This window comes from Lissotriton helveticus, chromosome 4_1 (assembly GCF_964261635.1).
Source record: "Lissotriton helveticus chromosome 4_1, aLisHel1.1, whole genome shotgun sequence".
Classification (NCBI taxonomy): Eukaryota; Metazoa; Chordata; class Amphibia; order Caudata; family Salamandridae; genus Lissotriton; species Lissotriton helveticus.
In genome coordinates this window covers 512,457,658-512,472,343 of record NC_136063.1, presented here as the reverse complement: position 1 = coordinate 512,472,343, position 14,686 = coordinate 512,457,658, and the positions used below count along the sequence as shown (strand labels likewise).

General features: G+C 46.3%; 1 protein-coding gene across 1 annotated transcript in view; it reads right to left on the bottom strand.

Annotated features, from left to right (window-relative positions):
• LOC144827218 (uncharacterized) overlaps positions 1–14,686 on the bottom strand; it is a 346,090-nt gene that overhangs the window by 248,510 nt on the left and 82,894 nt on the right. The window contains exon 3 of the mRNA XM_078685608.1: positions 13,326–13,415. Coding sequence (XP_078541734.1) covers positions 13,326–13,415 — 90 coding nt within the window. The remainder of the gene's footprint in view (positions 1–13,325; positions 13,416–14,686) is intronic.

Below are 14,686 nucleotides of genomic sequence, written 5' to 3'. Positions count from 1 at the left end.
TTTGATGTAAACATCATGGATGGCATTGGATTGTGGTGATTTCTGGCTGTTTTTCTGTTTTTTGGGGGTGTACTGTTGATGTGGACTGGCCATGTGGGTGGTGGTGGTGGCCATCTTGAGTGCTGGCTGGTACAGGCAGCAACATGTGCTTGGGGTGTAAGGGGGCCATTTTGAGGAGAGGCAGTGTCTGAGGCCTGCACTTATTTTGCCTACTTTTCATCCCTTATGCCCAGGGGTAGTGAGTGTTGCATACTTGCATGTCCCTAGTCTTTCTGTGGGGTGTCTTCAATGTAAACATCATGGATGGCATGGGATTGTGCTCATTTTTCTGTGTTTTGTCGATTTTTTGGGGTGTATAACTGAACTGATGTTCCTCTGTCTTCCATTGCTTTTAGGTGCACAAGAAGACTCAATAGAACCACCAGTGCCAGGAAGAAGTCCTGCAGCGGTGTGTGCAGCATAACGTCACGCGACGTCACGTCTGGACACAGAACCCTCTGCAACTCGTGCAACTGCTGCCTGCTGACCTGCTCTGAAGAAGATGGCCCCAAAAAAAGTAACCCGTAGCTCCTCTAGCAAGAAAGGTGCCAGTAAGGAGCAGAAGAAGCAAGTTACCAAGGACACTGGTGTGCCGCCCGCCCCTTTTTTTGTGAGTAAAAAAAAAAGTATGCCTGCAGCAGCTGCAGCGGGATCTGCTGGGGACCAAGCTGGCAGCAGCACCCCCGCTCCATTGGGCTCAGTGCCACCACCACCACCACGCCAACTTAAGTCCAAGCCCTTGAGTGCTGCAGAGGCAGCCAGTATACTTCTTCAATCACCATCGACCAGTGATGTTGGCTCATCGCAAGAAAGCAGCAGCAATGTCCCTCAATCAACACAGGTTGTTGTAGCTCATCTGACGAGTGTTGAACAACCACAGCGGCAACAACAATCACATGTGCAAGTACAAGCCCAAGTACATGTGGAAGGAGAGGCAGCGCAAGGAGATGCGCATGCAGAGGTGCATGGAGGGTCACAACAAGTGCCCACAATAGTTGTTCCTCCCGAAGTAGGGGCACATCAGGAAATCGACAATCAAGGCGAGGTATCATTTGAGGAAGCCACTCCTCCTGATGATCCTTCATTGTCTTCCACAACCCTAGCAAGGAAGAGATCAAGGGTGGTGTCTACATCCTCTTCAAGCACACCTCCTTCTGATGATACGGATCAAACTTGGGAACCAGCACCACAGCCGTCTGAGAGTGAGGCACACCATGATCCAACAAAGGTACTTAAGCGTAAAAGGAAGCTCGTCCAAAGTCTCAGACTTATGGAGTGTGATGAGGCTCAACAAGAAGTGGCGGATACTGCTGCTGATGAAGACTCTGCCAACGACGACCCAGTCATCATAAAGGTCACTGCAGCCCCAGCGGGCATGCAGCAAACAGACATTTTGACCCTAGCCCGAAGAGCTGCTGCGCGTGATGATGATGATGATGATGTTGTCGATGAGGAGGCAGTGGAAACACCACAATCATTGGAGTTAAGTAGTACACCAACTTGTCCCGCTTCCATATTTCTTTCTGGAAAGAAGAGACCTGCGTCAACCTCGACCTTAATTAGTGGCGGTGAAAGTGGAAAACGTACAAAAGTTGGCCAATCCAGATCCTCCACTTCATCTGGCATTAGCTTCATGACCACCACCACCACCAGTATCGCCGCCTCCTCCAGGTCCCACAGACACTTCAAGTCCCCAGTTTGGGACTTCTTTACTGTTTGTCCCAAAAATCCAAGGTTTGCCATTTGTACCCTTTGTAAGCTTGCAGTTAGTCGTGGTAAGCCAGGTAGCAACTATGGTACCGGCGGCCAGAGTGGTCATCTTGACAGAAAGCACGGTGTCCAATGGTTTGCGCACCTAGCTGCGATCAAGAAAGGCCAAAATCAAGGAAACGTTGATGTTTCATCTGATGTTGACGAGCAGGAAGAAGACGTGTCAAACACTTCCCTTACACCCAGTACCCCTCTCAGCAGCACACCCAATGTGAGGCACACTAAGAGTGTTGGAGCGAGTGAGACACCAACGCACAAAAGTTCACCAGCGAGCAAAATTGGGTCAACGAAGTCATTATCAGCCCGTAAATGCTTGGTCCAGGCCAACATTAGAACAATGCTTACTTCAGACGTGCCATATGAACGCAACCACCCACTGACGCGTCTGTATAACACTAAGCTGGCTAAAATGCTAGCTGTGGACCTTCTACCTTTTTCTTTTGTAGAAGCGGTAGGTTTTCTTGAATTAGTTGCAACGCTCTGCCCTAAATGGAAGGTTCCGAGCCGGTTCTATTTTGCCAGAGTTGCGGTTCCAGCACTACATGAAGATGTGCTGCAGGCGATTGGGGCAGCTTTGCAGAAGAGTGCTGTTCACACAATACATCTGACAACAGACATGTGGACCAGTGGCCCAGGCGATGATTACATGTGCATCACTGCACACTGGGTCTCTTTTTCAGGTGTTATAGCAAAGCTAAACGCAGGTGTTGACCCGGACCAAGTTTTCAAAGCTGCTCGGAAACATGCAACACTAGCCATGTTTGCCTTGGAGAAAAGTCACACAGCAGAAAACCTTTTGGAAGAGTTTGACAAAAAGGTGTTGTCAATGCTATCCCCCCTAAAACGCAAGATTGGTTATGTTTCCACGGATAATGGCGCCAATGTAGTTAAGGCCATGTCACAGGGTCACCATGTTAGAGTGCCGTGTTTGGCGCACTGTATCAACCTGGTAGTTCAAAAATTCTTGAGTGATAAAGAGAGTCCAGCGTTCGAGGTAATGGCCACCTGCCGCAAAATGTGCAACCATTTCAGCCATTCTTTTAAGGCCCGGAAGCATCTGCGGAGACTGCTACTTCAACGTGGAATGCCAGTGAAAGCACTCATCCAGGAGGTGGCAACACGTTGGAACTCAACCTTCTACATGCTTGAGCGTCTGCATGAGCAGTATACGGTACTCGATCACTATTTCTTGACAGAGGCTACATCTCAGAAGGAGGACCTGCGGATGAGTAAGGCGCAATGGGCCATAGTTAAAAGCCTGACAGACCTGCTTCGTCCTTTTGAGTTCTTCACGCGTGCAGTCAGCCAGGAGGACTGTAATTTGGGAAAAGCTATCCCATTGTTGTGCATACTGGAGCACCAACTGATGGCGGTTTCTTCTGAGTTTGAAAAAGATGAAAAAAAAAAAAACCATTTCATTTTGTCTGAGAAATTATTACATCGCCTACGTGGTGATGAACGTCTTAAAAACATCAACTCAGATCAGCATTACATTTGTGCTACTATTCTGGATCCACGCTACAAAAAGGCGCTGGCAGACAACGCATTCTTTCCTTTCGCTGATGCAGATGTTCAAAAGTACAAACATTGGTTAGCCTGGTCAGCCAAGAGGTTTGAAAAAGAACGGCAGGTTATTGAAGGAGAAGCCAGTACATCAGCATCAGCATCAGCAGGCCATCCGCAGTCACAAGAATCCACTTCTGCACCTGTGGCTGGGGCACAAGTGACCTCTCAGCCGTTAAAGACACCGTTAACTGGATCATCTGCACCACACACAATGACAACACTAACAGTGGCTGGGGAGGAGGATTGGCTAAGTTTGATGGGGTATGGTTCTCTAAAAAATGTCACAGGCACAGCAAAAAGTAAGCAAAGTGGAGGAACAGTTGATGACCTTGAGTCGATGGTGCAGGACTATCTGAATGACTCAACAGTGGTCTTTCTTAATGAGGAGCCATTGCAGTATTGGCATGGCAAAAAACAATTGTGGCCACAGCTCTACAACCTGGCTATAAACTATTTGTCTTGCCCACTCGCAAGTGTGTCTTCTGAACGTGTTTTCAGTGCTGCTGGTGGCATTGTAACTGCCAAACGGAGCCGCCTATCGCCCAAAAATGTGGAGCGGCTGACAATGATCAAGATGAATCAGCACCTCATACCACCAGATTACAAAGTGCGAGAAAGCACGCCACATGAAGACGATGAGGACAGCAACGTAGATGAGGGGATTTTTTCTCTGTTCGGTGCCACTGACCTCATCCAGCCTGAATTCGCAGAGTATGATGACGAAATCTTGTTCTTATTCCCTGACACCGAGCCCTGAAAATGAGACAATCAATCAAGAACTTTCTTTTTCGTCCTTATTCACTTTTATTCCTGTGTGCTTTGTGTCTCTCTTTCTTTGTTTTGCACAGTTAATTTAATTCAAACTTTAATCACCTAATCCCAAAAAGAAGACCATCATCAGAACTGTCTTCACTTGTTTGCTTATTGATTTGAAGGTGCCGCAGTCTACATTCCTCAGGTTCACAAGTTCTGAAGAACATGCTCCTCTATCCTCCTCCTCCAGACTGCGATTTCCCTCCAAGCAGAGTGCTGGATTACGCACAATGAAGAAAGACTCAGCACTTGTGGGGGTGTTGTACTTCTTTGCGGGTGAGTTGACGGTTTTGGGCCCATTGCTGTGAAGCTCTAATAATGGACAAAAGTGTTTTGGACCAAATATGAGGTGAAAATTTCTTGCCGTTTTTGCTGACTTGCTTGCCTTTGAGGTGCTCTTTGGCGGGGTTCCGGGGGTTTGTGTGTAATTTTTGGTGTCTGTCGAAGCACTGCTGCGACAGTCTAATCTTGATTGCATTTGCTTTTCAGGAAATCCGTGGTGGAAAACAGGAGTTATGATGATTGATGATGACCTAGCTGCACAGCGCGTTACTTTGGACCGAAGGCCGAGAGATATTGTAAGTATGAGATTTAGCTTTTTCGCTGTTTGGGGGTGTTGTCGGGTGTTTTTTTGCGGGTGGGTTGGCGCCGGCGGGTCTTGCCTGGGGCATTCCTGGGAAGGTCTAATACCGGATACAAGTATTTTGGACAAAATCCATAAGGAACAGCCTTTTTTTTGCCATTTCTTCAGACATCTTGCTCAATGTAGCTTTTGGGGGGCTTCCTGCTGTTCGTGGGTGGGTTGCGGCCGGGGTCTCTGTCGAAGCACTGCTGCGACAGTCTAATCTTGATTGCATTTGCTTTTCAGGAAATCCGTGGTGGAAAACAGGAGTTATGATGATTGATTGATGATGACGACCTAGCTGCACAGCGCCGCGTTTGGACCGAAGGCCGAGAGACATTGTAAGTATGAGATTTAGCTTTTTCGCTGTTTGGTGGTGTTGTGTCGCGTGTTTTTTTGCGGGTGGGTTGGCGCCGGCGGGTCTTGCCTGGGGCTTTCCTGGGAAGGTCTAATACCGGATACAAGTGTTTTGGACAAAATCCATAAGGAACAGCCTTTTTTTTGCCATTTCTTCAGACATCTTGCTCAATGTAGCGTTTTGGGGGGCTTCCTGCTGTTCGTGGGTGGGTTGCGGCCGGGGTCTCTGTCGAAGCACTGCTGCGACAGTCTAATCTTGATTGCATTTGCTTTTCAGGAAATCCGTGGTGGAAAACAGGAGTTATGATGATTGATGATGATGATGACGACCTAGCTGCACAGCGCCGCGTTTGGACCGAAGGCCGAGAGACATTGTAAGTATGAGATTTAGCTTTTTCGCTGTTTGGTGGTGTTGTGTCGGGTGTTTTTTTGCGGGTGGGTTGGCGGGTCTTGCCTGGGGCATTCCTGGGAAGGTCTAATACCGGCTAGAAGTTAGTTGGACAAAATCCATAAGGAAATACCAGTTTTGGCACTTTGTAAGTTAGGGTTCGTTAGGGTTAGCCCTAGCAGCAGGATTGCATGTGTTTAGGGGGGTTCTATTGCAACGCGGTTCTGTTGTTGTAGAGCACTGTTGGAGCGATGCTGGCTATGGATACTTTTGCTTGCAGGCAAGTGGTTTGAATACAATCCACGGTCTGTATTTGGGTCTACTGTTACTTTCAAAGTACGTTTTGTAACCATTTTTCTGCTAGGCATCATCAAAGTGTGACTTTTTGAACCACACAGCGTACATACCTTTTATTTATTTATCAGTGGTATTGTAATAGCACTTCCTGTTTTCCGTTCAATAATTACAGGCCGGGTTTCAGTCAACATCCGCCAGGCAGGCAGTGGACAGGGTGTCTCTTCTGTCAGTGGTCACCACCACATTGATGGACGAAGCGTCAGCTGGAATGGAGGAGTGCCGCCAATAAGAGGAATTGTTTGCTGCATGCAACTTACTTACCAATTTCAACAGGACAACTCCAACAACATACGCAATACAGATACAGTATCCATTGTTGTCTTTTATTCTATGAGTGTGACTGCATGTGCTTACCTTTACTTTGTAACCAAAGATTGTCTGTAAACTCTGTATCTTCAATTATTGTTTGTCCATGCTCTGCTTTTTTTTTCTTCTCTCAACAAAACCTACCCAAAAAGAAACCCCCATTCCCATCCATTTTACAAACCCTAACCCTCTTCCCCCGGGCTGTGTTGTTTTGCTTGATGTCTGACTAAAATGACATCAATAATTCCACACACTTGCTGGGGAGGATAAGGTGATAGCAGCAACAGGCTGGTGAAGGAATACGAGGATATCTTCTAGACTTACTCAGCTTCAGTACTATATCTTCTAGTAGTAGTAGCCAATGTCAAATAAATTCAACGCAAGTACTAGTTATACTTGCAATACTTTACCATTTGTTAGGCTACATTATGGCACTGTTCTAGTGTACTGTCACCTGCTATTTTCTCGATCGTACCGTAACCGTTGTAATGCTACAGTAAGGAGTACAAACAAGGTTTCGTTTTCTTTTTTTCCATAGGCATGCAACTGCCACTGTGTCACACCACTAGTAACACCGCAATGAGGAAATGTCACCCGCCCAGGAATGACAACGTTAATCCCCATTTCACCTGGAGCCAGCCCTGGGCCTAGCCCTAATTTCTAACACAAATTACAGGTAAGATAAGCGTTTGGTGGGAGGTAGTATAATGGAGTATTATTTCGGAGTAGACAAGAGTTTGACGGTTGTACTACTAAAGTCCTACGACTGTTCAGGAAAACAAAGTTACTGTTACACCCCCGCCCCCCACCCACCAGACTGAAAAGCAGTAAAAAACAGGTATGGTCAGATAAAGTAGTTGAAAAATATATTTATTTATCCCTAACAAAATAATCTCCCTCACCCACCCTAACCCCAACGATTGTCTCTGAAACGTCCCAAAACGATCCCAACTCCCAAATCCCACCCCCCAAAAGTCTATAAAAAAAGGGCAAGGGACACTCCACTACTGGAGGGTGCTGGTGCTGGTGCATGATGCGGCATGGGCATCATACTCCTTGCGGAGGGTGGCAAGCTCGGAGCGGAGGCCCTTAACCAAGGTCTTATACCTCAGGACCTCCTGCTCCAGGTTGGACATGCGGACTCGTAGGCGGTGTTGGCGTTCCTTGCAGCTCCTGTGGGGGGCAGCTGGTGTTTCCGGTGCTTGGCGGTGGCGGTCGGCTTTCTTAGCCCGGCTCGGTCCCGCTGGTTTAGTCACGGAGGAGGATGCAGTCGAAGATGTTGCCCCGCTCGACTGCGTGTCCTCCTCCTCCTCCAGGGCCACCAGCCGCCGATACTCGGCGACTGTGGCCTCCAGCCTCCGTTGCCGGGCCAATCTAGCCTGCTCCCTCCTTGTTGTTGATTTGGAAGAAGGAGCAACTATATGAAGAAAGAAAGACATAGTCTGTAACCAATGCTCCTTATTAATAACACAAAGTGATTGAGCCGAAAGTTGGGTCACAGAGTACAAGTAGCAAATTGAAAGCACAGTACATAACTATTGAGGACAGTATCTATGTAACCCTCCCACTTCTGCATCCTTGCTCTAACAGTAGTGGTAGTTTAATGAACTAATTCTACGACCACTATGGACTTCCATTACAGTCGACTATGACAGTACACCAGTCTTATTCTTCTTCTTCTCTCTTGTTTAGGGAAATGGGTACGTTATCTTATGCAAGCCGGCAGAATGACATGGACACAGCACAGTGAAGTTGCACCCGAGAAAAAAAGTTGCACACCATGATGATGGAGACAGACTTGCGTTACTGTACCGGTCCAGTACATGCAGGTGGTGAAGCTATTACTTTTCTATTACGGGTGGCACTGAGAATACTCTGTTACAAGGGCTACTGCTTAATTAATTTACCTTTCACCCTACAGTGCAAATGAGTACTAGAAAAGGAAACTGAAGAAGCTAACTAATTTGATTATCTATCACTTCACATGGGACGTATTTAATGACAGATGAGATGACTTTAGGTGCTTTGCTTAATATTGAGTGAACACAGTGATACACCCACACATGAATGACGTACTACAAGTAAACTAAAGTTATTAAGAGAGGTACGGAGTGTCCACCGTAATAACCAGATATATGCTGTGAATGCAAACGCAATACAAAGTACTGCTACTATTCATGGAAGTATTGGACACATTTACAATTTCTTTTCCTTGCCTTCCCTGCACTGGGACGGACGTGCGGGTGCGGTGGTACATGCTCTTCAAGGTAACACTTACTTCACCTGGCGACCATCTACTCTCTCTAGATACACATTTGCTATGTAAGAGTCAGAGAATACCATGCTCCAGGCATCCATTCATTCAAAGTATACGCACACATACAGTTTCTGTTTCACCCACCCAGGCTGCTGTCCTTCCACCCATCCTTGCTTCATCATTGACCCAGCCATGCACCATACCATATTCTTTCCTTCCCAGCCACCTCTGGGTCCAAGCAAACACATATCGTTCTTCTTTGCCAGCCATCATACAAGTTCGCGTCCCACTTACTTACACCCTTCTTTCGCTTTTCGTTCATCCCATCCATCACGTTCGTCTAAGAACTTATTGGGATTCTTCTCACCAAAAACTTCACAGCTAAGTCGAAGTACATTTCGAGGAGGCTACTACCTGGTTGATTTGTAATTGTAATACACCCGTGCAGAAAGCACACTATGCAGTCTTCAATCTCAATAAGTAAGGAATATATAGCTTACCTGTTTCCGCCACCACCGTTTGATCCCCCACAGGAACGGCCACCAGCTCTTCTACCGCCGCATCCTCCCCAGAGGCCTCCGAGTCCAAGTCCAACACATCAGCCACCTCCGCGCTGGCCCCGTCACCAGATGTTACACCTACAAAGTACATTTAAGAAAGTTAGAATACACCACTCACTACTATATAATATTTGGTCTAGGAGAAATGTTAAAAAAACAGAATACAATGTAATAATTTGTGACTGTCTACTCCATAGTAAAAATGTCCCATTTTCCAGGGAAGGCTGTTGTCTTGCTGCACTTTTATGCACAACTGATGAATGCTTGCTTTTGATTTTTAACACGCACCACTTTTTCTCCTAACAGACAGAAGCTTGACTCCTGAGTCCTAAGAACACGACCAGGATCAAGTTCAAAGTAGGTGAGAGTTCGGCTCGACCACAAGAAATGTGTCCAATTAATCGTCAGCACTAACCACTTTTCCGTTTACAGTTAAATAGTTTTATGACAAAGTAGATTTCAATAAATGTGTTTACTTTTAATAAAGCTTTTACACTTAAATAGACTCTGTGGTTTTTGTTCCTCTAGACTAGAGTGGATGAGCTAAAGGTTTTGGAATTTTTGCAAGCATGAGTGCCTCTGACACTTCTTGACTGTGCTGTGACTCCGTACTACTCTCTTGTCCTGCGTACGATAATCTAGAGATCATTGGGGATCTATAATCGGTGACTTCGGGAGCTGAATGACTCTGCCACACTATCTAGTCAGTAAGGAGACAGTGCATAGAGGTATTGCTGAATATAATGGGAGTCCAATGGAATTGCCAAATGTCCAATCTTAGTTAGCTACACAGACAGACTAATAAGAATAGTCTAGTAATACCACAGGGAGTCATCATATTCGAGGCAGGATAAGAATTTATATCCAGTCTACAAGAAGATCAAAGACGATTTAGAAAAAATCGAATGAGGAACGCTAGGAAAAAATAGGTACTGTTTAGTAAAATGTAAACTTACTGGGGCCAGCAAAGGAGCCCTCGCCTGCCCGATCCTGGCCTGCATCCTCAGCACCCTCCTCCTGTGTCCTCTTGCCCTTGGGGGGAGCTGATGTACAACATGAAAGAAAGAAAAACCATAAAACATGGATGAGATTTTTCAACCAAATCAAACATTTCAAAAGAACAATAACAACATATTTTGGAAAAATAGCAAATAGATAGACAACTATTCCACGGGATCTATCTCATGTGGTATACTACGTTATTCGTATTGCCTGATTTGCGGAACGTTGACTTAGAAAGTTCCTATGTAACTCAATAAACAGACTACTAAAGAGGTTTGCCTAGGCCTGGCACTGCAGGCAGTAGTGCACAACACGTGACAGACAAAGTCCATCCTGCTTGCAGATCAGTGAATACTCAAACTATCAATCCACCCGCCACCACCGCCACTATTTCTTCTGATAGCCATGTGACTGTCTAAAGGAAGGACACTGGACTTCAGTCTGTTGGGGCTGATTTATAAGTCCCTTGCGGAAGTTGCGGCTGATTTTCCTCCATTGTTGCGTGCCTTTTCTGACGCAGCGGCAGAACAAAAGACTCGCCATGGTGTTGGTGCGGCGTATATATTAAAAAAAAAAACACATATGGGCATATGGGCGATGCATCACGTTGTAAAGCCCTGCGCCATCAGGGGGCGTTCCAGCGCAAGGGAGGGCGTACCTGCGCAGGAACGAATCCTAAAAGTGGCTGAGGGAAATCTACAAGATGTCAATCAGTCATTTTTATGACAATGATGCATGACTCAAACCCTGCGCGCTTGAAGCCGACGTACGGCTTGATGCAGCATTGGGGAGATAGGGTACCCCAGAGCATTGCTGGAGCTGCGCCATCGTTGGCACGCAACTCCAGCAATGCGCTGCCTTTACGGCACAGATGCGTAAGGCTTCTGTGACGTTTTGGGCCAATGGGTGGTGGTGGCATGGCACACAATTACTGCCGCATCCCTGCTACTTTGCAGGGATGCGCCGGTAATTGAAAATATGACCCTTACTGTCTAGCATTACGCAGTTCTTTTCTTTACAGTACACTGATACATAATTTCTCAGGCCAATGAAATGCTTCTGAACACAACATACAAAACAAAGAAGCATAGTAGCAAGCAAGGCTACTGAGAAGGAGAGCAGTGCACCTGAAAATGAAATGCATAGAAGATTTTGAAATATAATTTACCTCAATGTAATCGGCAGCATTATTGCTCTTGGTAAAGAACAAAGATTTGCAAATAACAGAGCAGGATAAAACAGAGTAGTAAATGTACTACTACTACTACTCACCAAGCCCGGGGACCTCTACGCCGAGCGCGTCCAGCAAGTCCCGCTCCCGGTCCATGACATCGGTCCAGCGGTGGGTGGCCTGGTTATATGTGCGCCGGACCCCAGAGATCTTGTACATGGCCCGGCACACCTTCTCCCACCGCTGGCGGCGCTCCCGGATGCCATAGCCGGTCGCGATCTTGCCGCCTCCCAGGATCGTCTTGGGGAGGCGGCGCTGGACATGGAAGATCAGTGCCGCCACTTCCTCCGCGCTAAAGATCTCCCTCGGGACCACTTGCTCCCCCCTTAAACGCCCGCACGGGAGCCGGGCACGGGGTGCGGGACCCTTCCCCTTCTCAGGGTGCTTCCCGGCTCCCTTTACCATGGTCTGGGCAGAAATAAACTTAAATGATAAAGAAGAAATAGAATAGTGAAGAAGAAAATAAAAGAGTTTAAAAAAGTAGTTTAAAAGTAACTAAAAGCTGCAGAAAACACAAAAATATAGAGCTAGAAAAATAGAGGGTTAGATAATAAGTAAAATTAGATCAAAAAAACTTCAAACAAGCAAAGGATGGCAGAGATTGAGAGAGGATAGAGAAAGCATGCCCAGAACCATAGCAATGAATGAGAAACAAGATGGCCGCGCCCGTTCACGACCGCGTGGGTAAGTTCGCGCGAGATTTTCCTTGCGAGTACGCGCGAACTTGTACTCGCGAGCAGCACACTTTGCGAGATTACACATAGCGGGCGGAAACGGAATTACGTCACGCCAACAAGATGGCCGCGCCCGTGTACGACCGATAGGGTAACTTGGCAAACGAATAGCTAGAAGCGCCTCGCGAACACGCGCAAGATCACGCGAACATACACGTCGCAACAAAAACAATTTTGTATTCGCACGTATTCGCGGCTTCCGAAATCGATCTCGCACGGATTCGCGCCCCAAATAACGCGCGAAATTGCAAAAAAAACGATTTTAGCTAAAATGAAAGCAATGAGCAGGTGCAAAAGTTCAAACTTAACATTAGTAACATTCAAGGTAGTGCTTCCTGATGGGCCCCTCCAGAGTTTGCAACAATTCTATGACCCTGCTATGACCCAAACAGCAGGCTCATAGAATAGCACCATAAAGGTCCTGTAAAAAAAAAATTTCACTGCAACAAAAAGCAAATTACAGATAAGGAAGGAAGCAGGTGCCAGCCAGACTGGAACTTTCAAAATTACTGACACATTAATGAAACACAAATTAATTGATGGCAGTTGAAGAAGGGCAGGTGTGCTAGCTTTTTTCAACCACCATAATCTACAGTAATAAATAAACCTAATAGGTGCCTGTGAGGATGTACTAGAGGGTGGCATGGGTGTCCCAGAGGGTGGCAGTGGTGAAACAGAGGGTGCTGTGAACCTGTGATGATAAACCAGACGTAGAAACAACATAGTCGCGGCCGTTGCAAGCCGAAAAGTAAGTTCGCAATTGCGAACTTGTCCCAAAATCGGCGCGAACACGCGCCAACACAAAAAACGGAAAAATCCGCAAGTCCGCTAGAGTTCGCGGATCTTCGCGGATTGCGAATCCGTAAATACGCAAGTTCGCGGATTGCCAATCCGCAAAATCCGCCCATGCTTAGACAGAACCATGATGTTCCAAACACTTGGCAATGGCAGGCAATGGGGTGATAGACCTACAGTTTAGATGCACCAGGGTTAAGATTCATAAGTTACCTCTGTCGTGTAACAAGTTGTGCGAATATATGAAGAAACAGAAATCTAATCTACTGACTACAATTCTGACTTCATAATAATAATCACCCCGAAAAGGTCAATGATGAGAAAGGTACCCGACCTCCATGGAAAATAATACGATAAACACATGCAGCAGGAGGTACAAAATACCATTGATTAGAGGAAAAGCAACCGGGAGAAAAAATATCAATTACCCAAATCTAACATACATTAAAACAATCCAGCCATTCGCAAACATTAGCAAAGCCAAATAAATGTTTTATTCTCATTCGTAGATTATAAATAAAAGGATATAGAAATGATGTTTCGAGTTCAAGCAGGTACACTTGTTTCTGGAGGTTCTTAATGTACTCAGTTTCGATGGTGGTAAGAGATGTCACACTCCTAAGGGAAACAGCACATGGGATTAGGCCAATGTAGCTCGTCTAGAACATTCGCTAGTTCCTGCAGTAATAACAGGCAGTAGCTCAAAAGCAAAAGGTTTCTTTTATGGTGACAGGCAGGGTGACAACTCCTACAATCAGCCGTAAGTAGCAGATAATGACCCCGGTCACTAACCACAGGAAAGCAACAGGCGTTGTCTCTTTGTATAGGATAGCATGGTTGTGTTACTGATCTGTTTGCCAATGAACAACAGAAATGTGTTTTAATGAATAAAACGGAATACATACACCCATTATATGAATAATAGACATGCATATCAAAGAAAAGCTACAATGTAAAAGAACTCTTCACTGTAACAAGTATCTTTGGCACTGTAAGACGCTGTGTTTTTGCACGCAAATGTATAATACACCAGGATGGATCACCACCTCTAGTGGAACCTAGAAATGAAGAAGAGGTAGCTCACCACATTCCCCAAAATTAGTGGCCATGGTTGGCAAATCGTTCAATACAAAGGTAAATGTGTTTGCCTTTGTACAATGTTACAATATGTGGACTTCCACTGTGAGAGTCTCTGGTCGGTCATAGTCTCCGGGGGCACCACAGGGGGGTGTCTGTGCCAGAGTGTGTGGGTTTCAATCCGATCTCTTTGGCACCAGAAAACCTGTTTTTGAGAGGTGACATAGGGCAGCTGCGGGGGTCAGATGTGTCATGGTGGTATAAGTGACAGAGGGGTACAGAGGTAATGGGCAGAGATGATGGACAAGTGGAGACATGGGGAAGGGGTTCACAGAAGGCACAGAGACAGGGGAATTACAGATGTAGAGACATGGGGAAGGTGTCCAGGAGGCCGAATTAATCACAGGGGATGGGGCAAGGAAGAAATTGGGATAAAACGGAGAGGCTTTAGAGTTTACAGGATATGTGGGGTCTGGTGCAGCTACAGATACTGGGCAGAGGTCCAAAAGGTACAGAGGGGGCCACAGGAGGCAGGCTGCTGCAGGGAAGAGAGCACTGACGACCAGGTGGTATCTCGGAAGGGACCACAAGAAGCAGGCTGCAGGAACGGAGAGGAGGATGACAAAAACTGGGTCTGGTGGCTTAGTGGACTGATGCGTCCACTGCAGGTGCCTGTGTTTGCCCTCCTGGTCACAGGTTTAAATCTCGACAGACCCAATCAGCCTTTCATTCTTCTAAGATCGATAACATGACTACTATTGAGTTGAATAACAATAAACATCTGTTTTTCAGCACCAAGATACCCTTCTGGG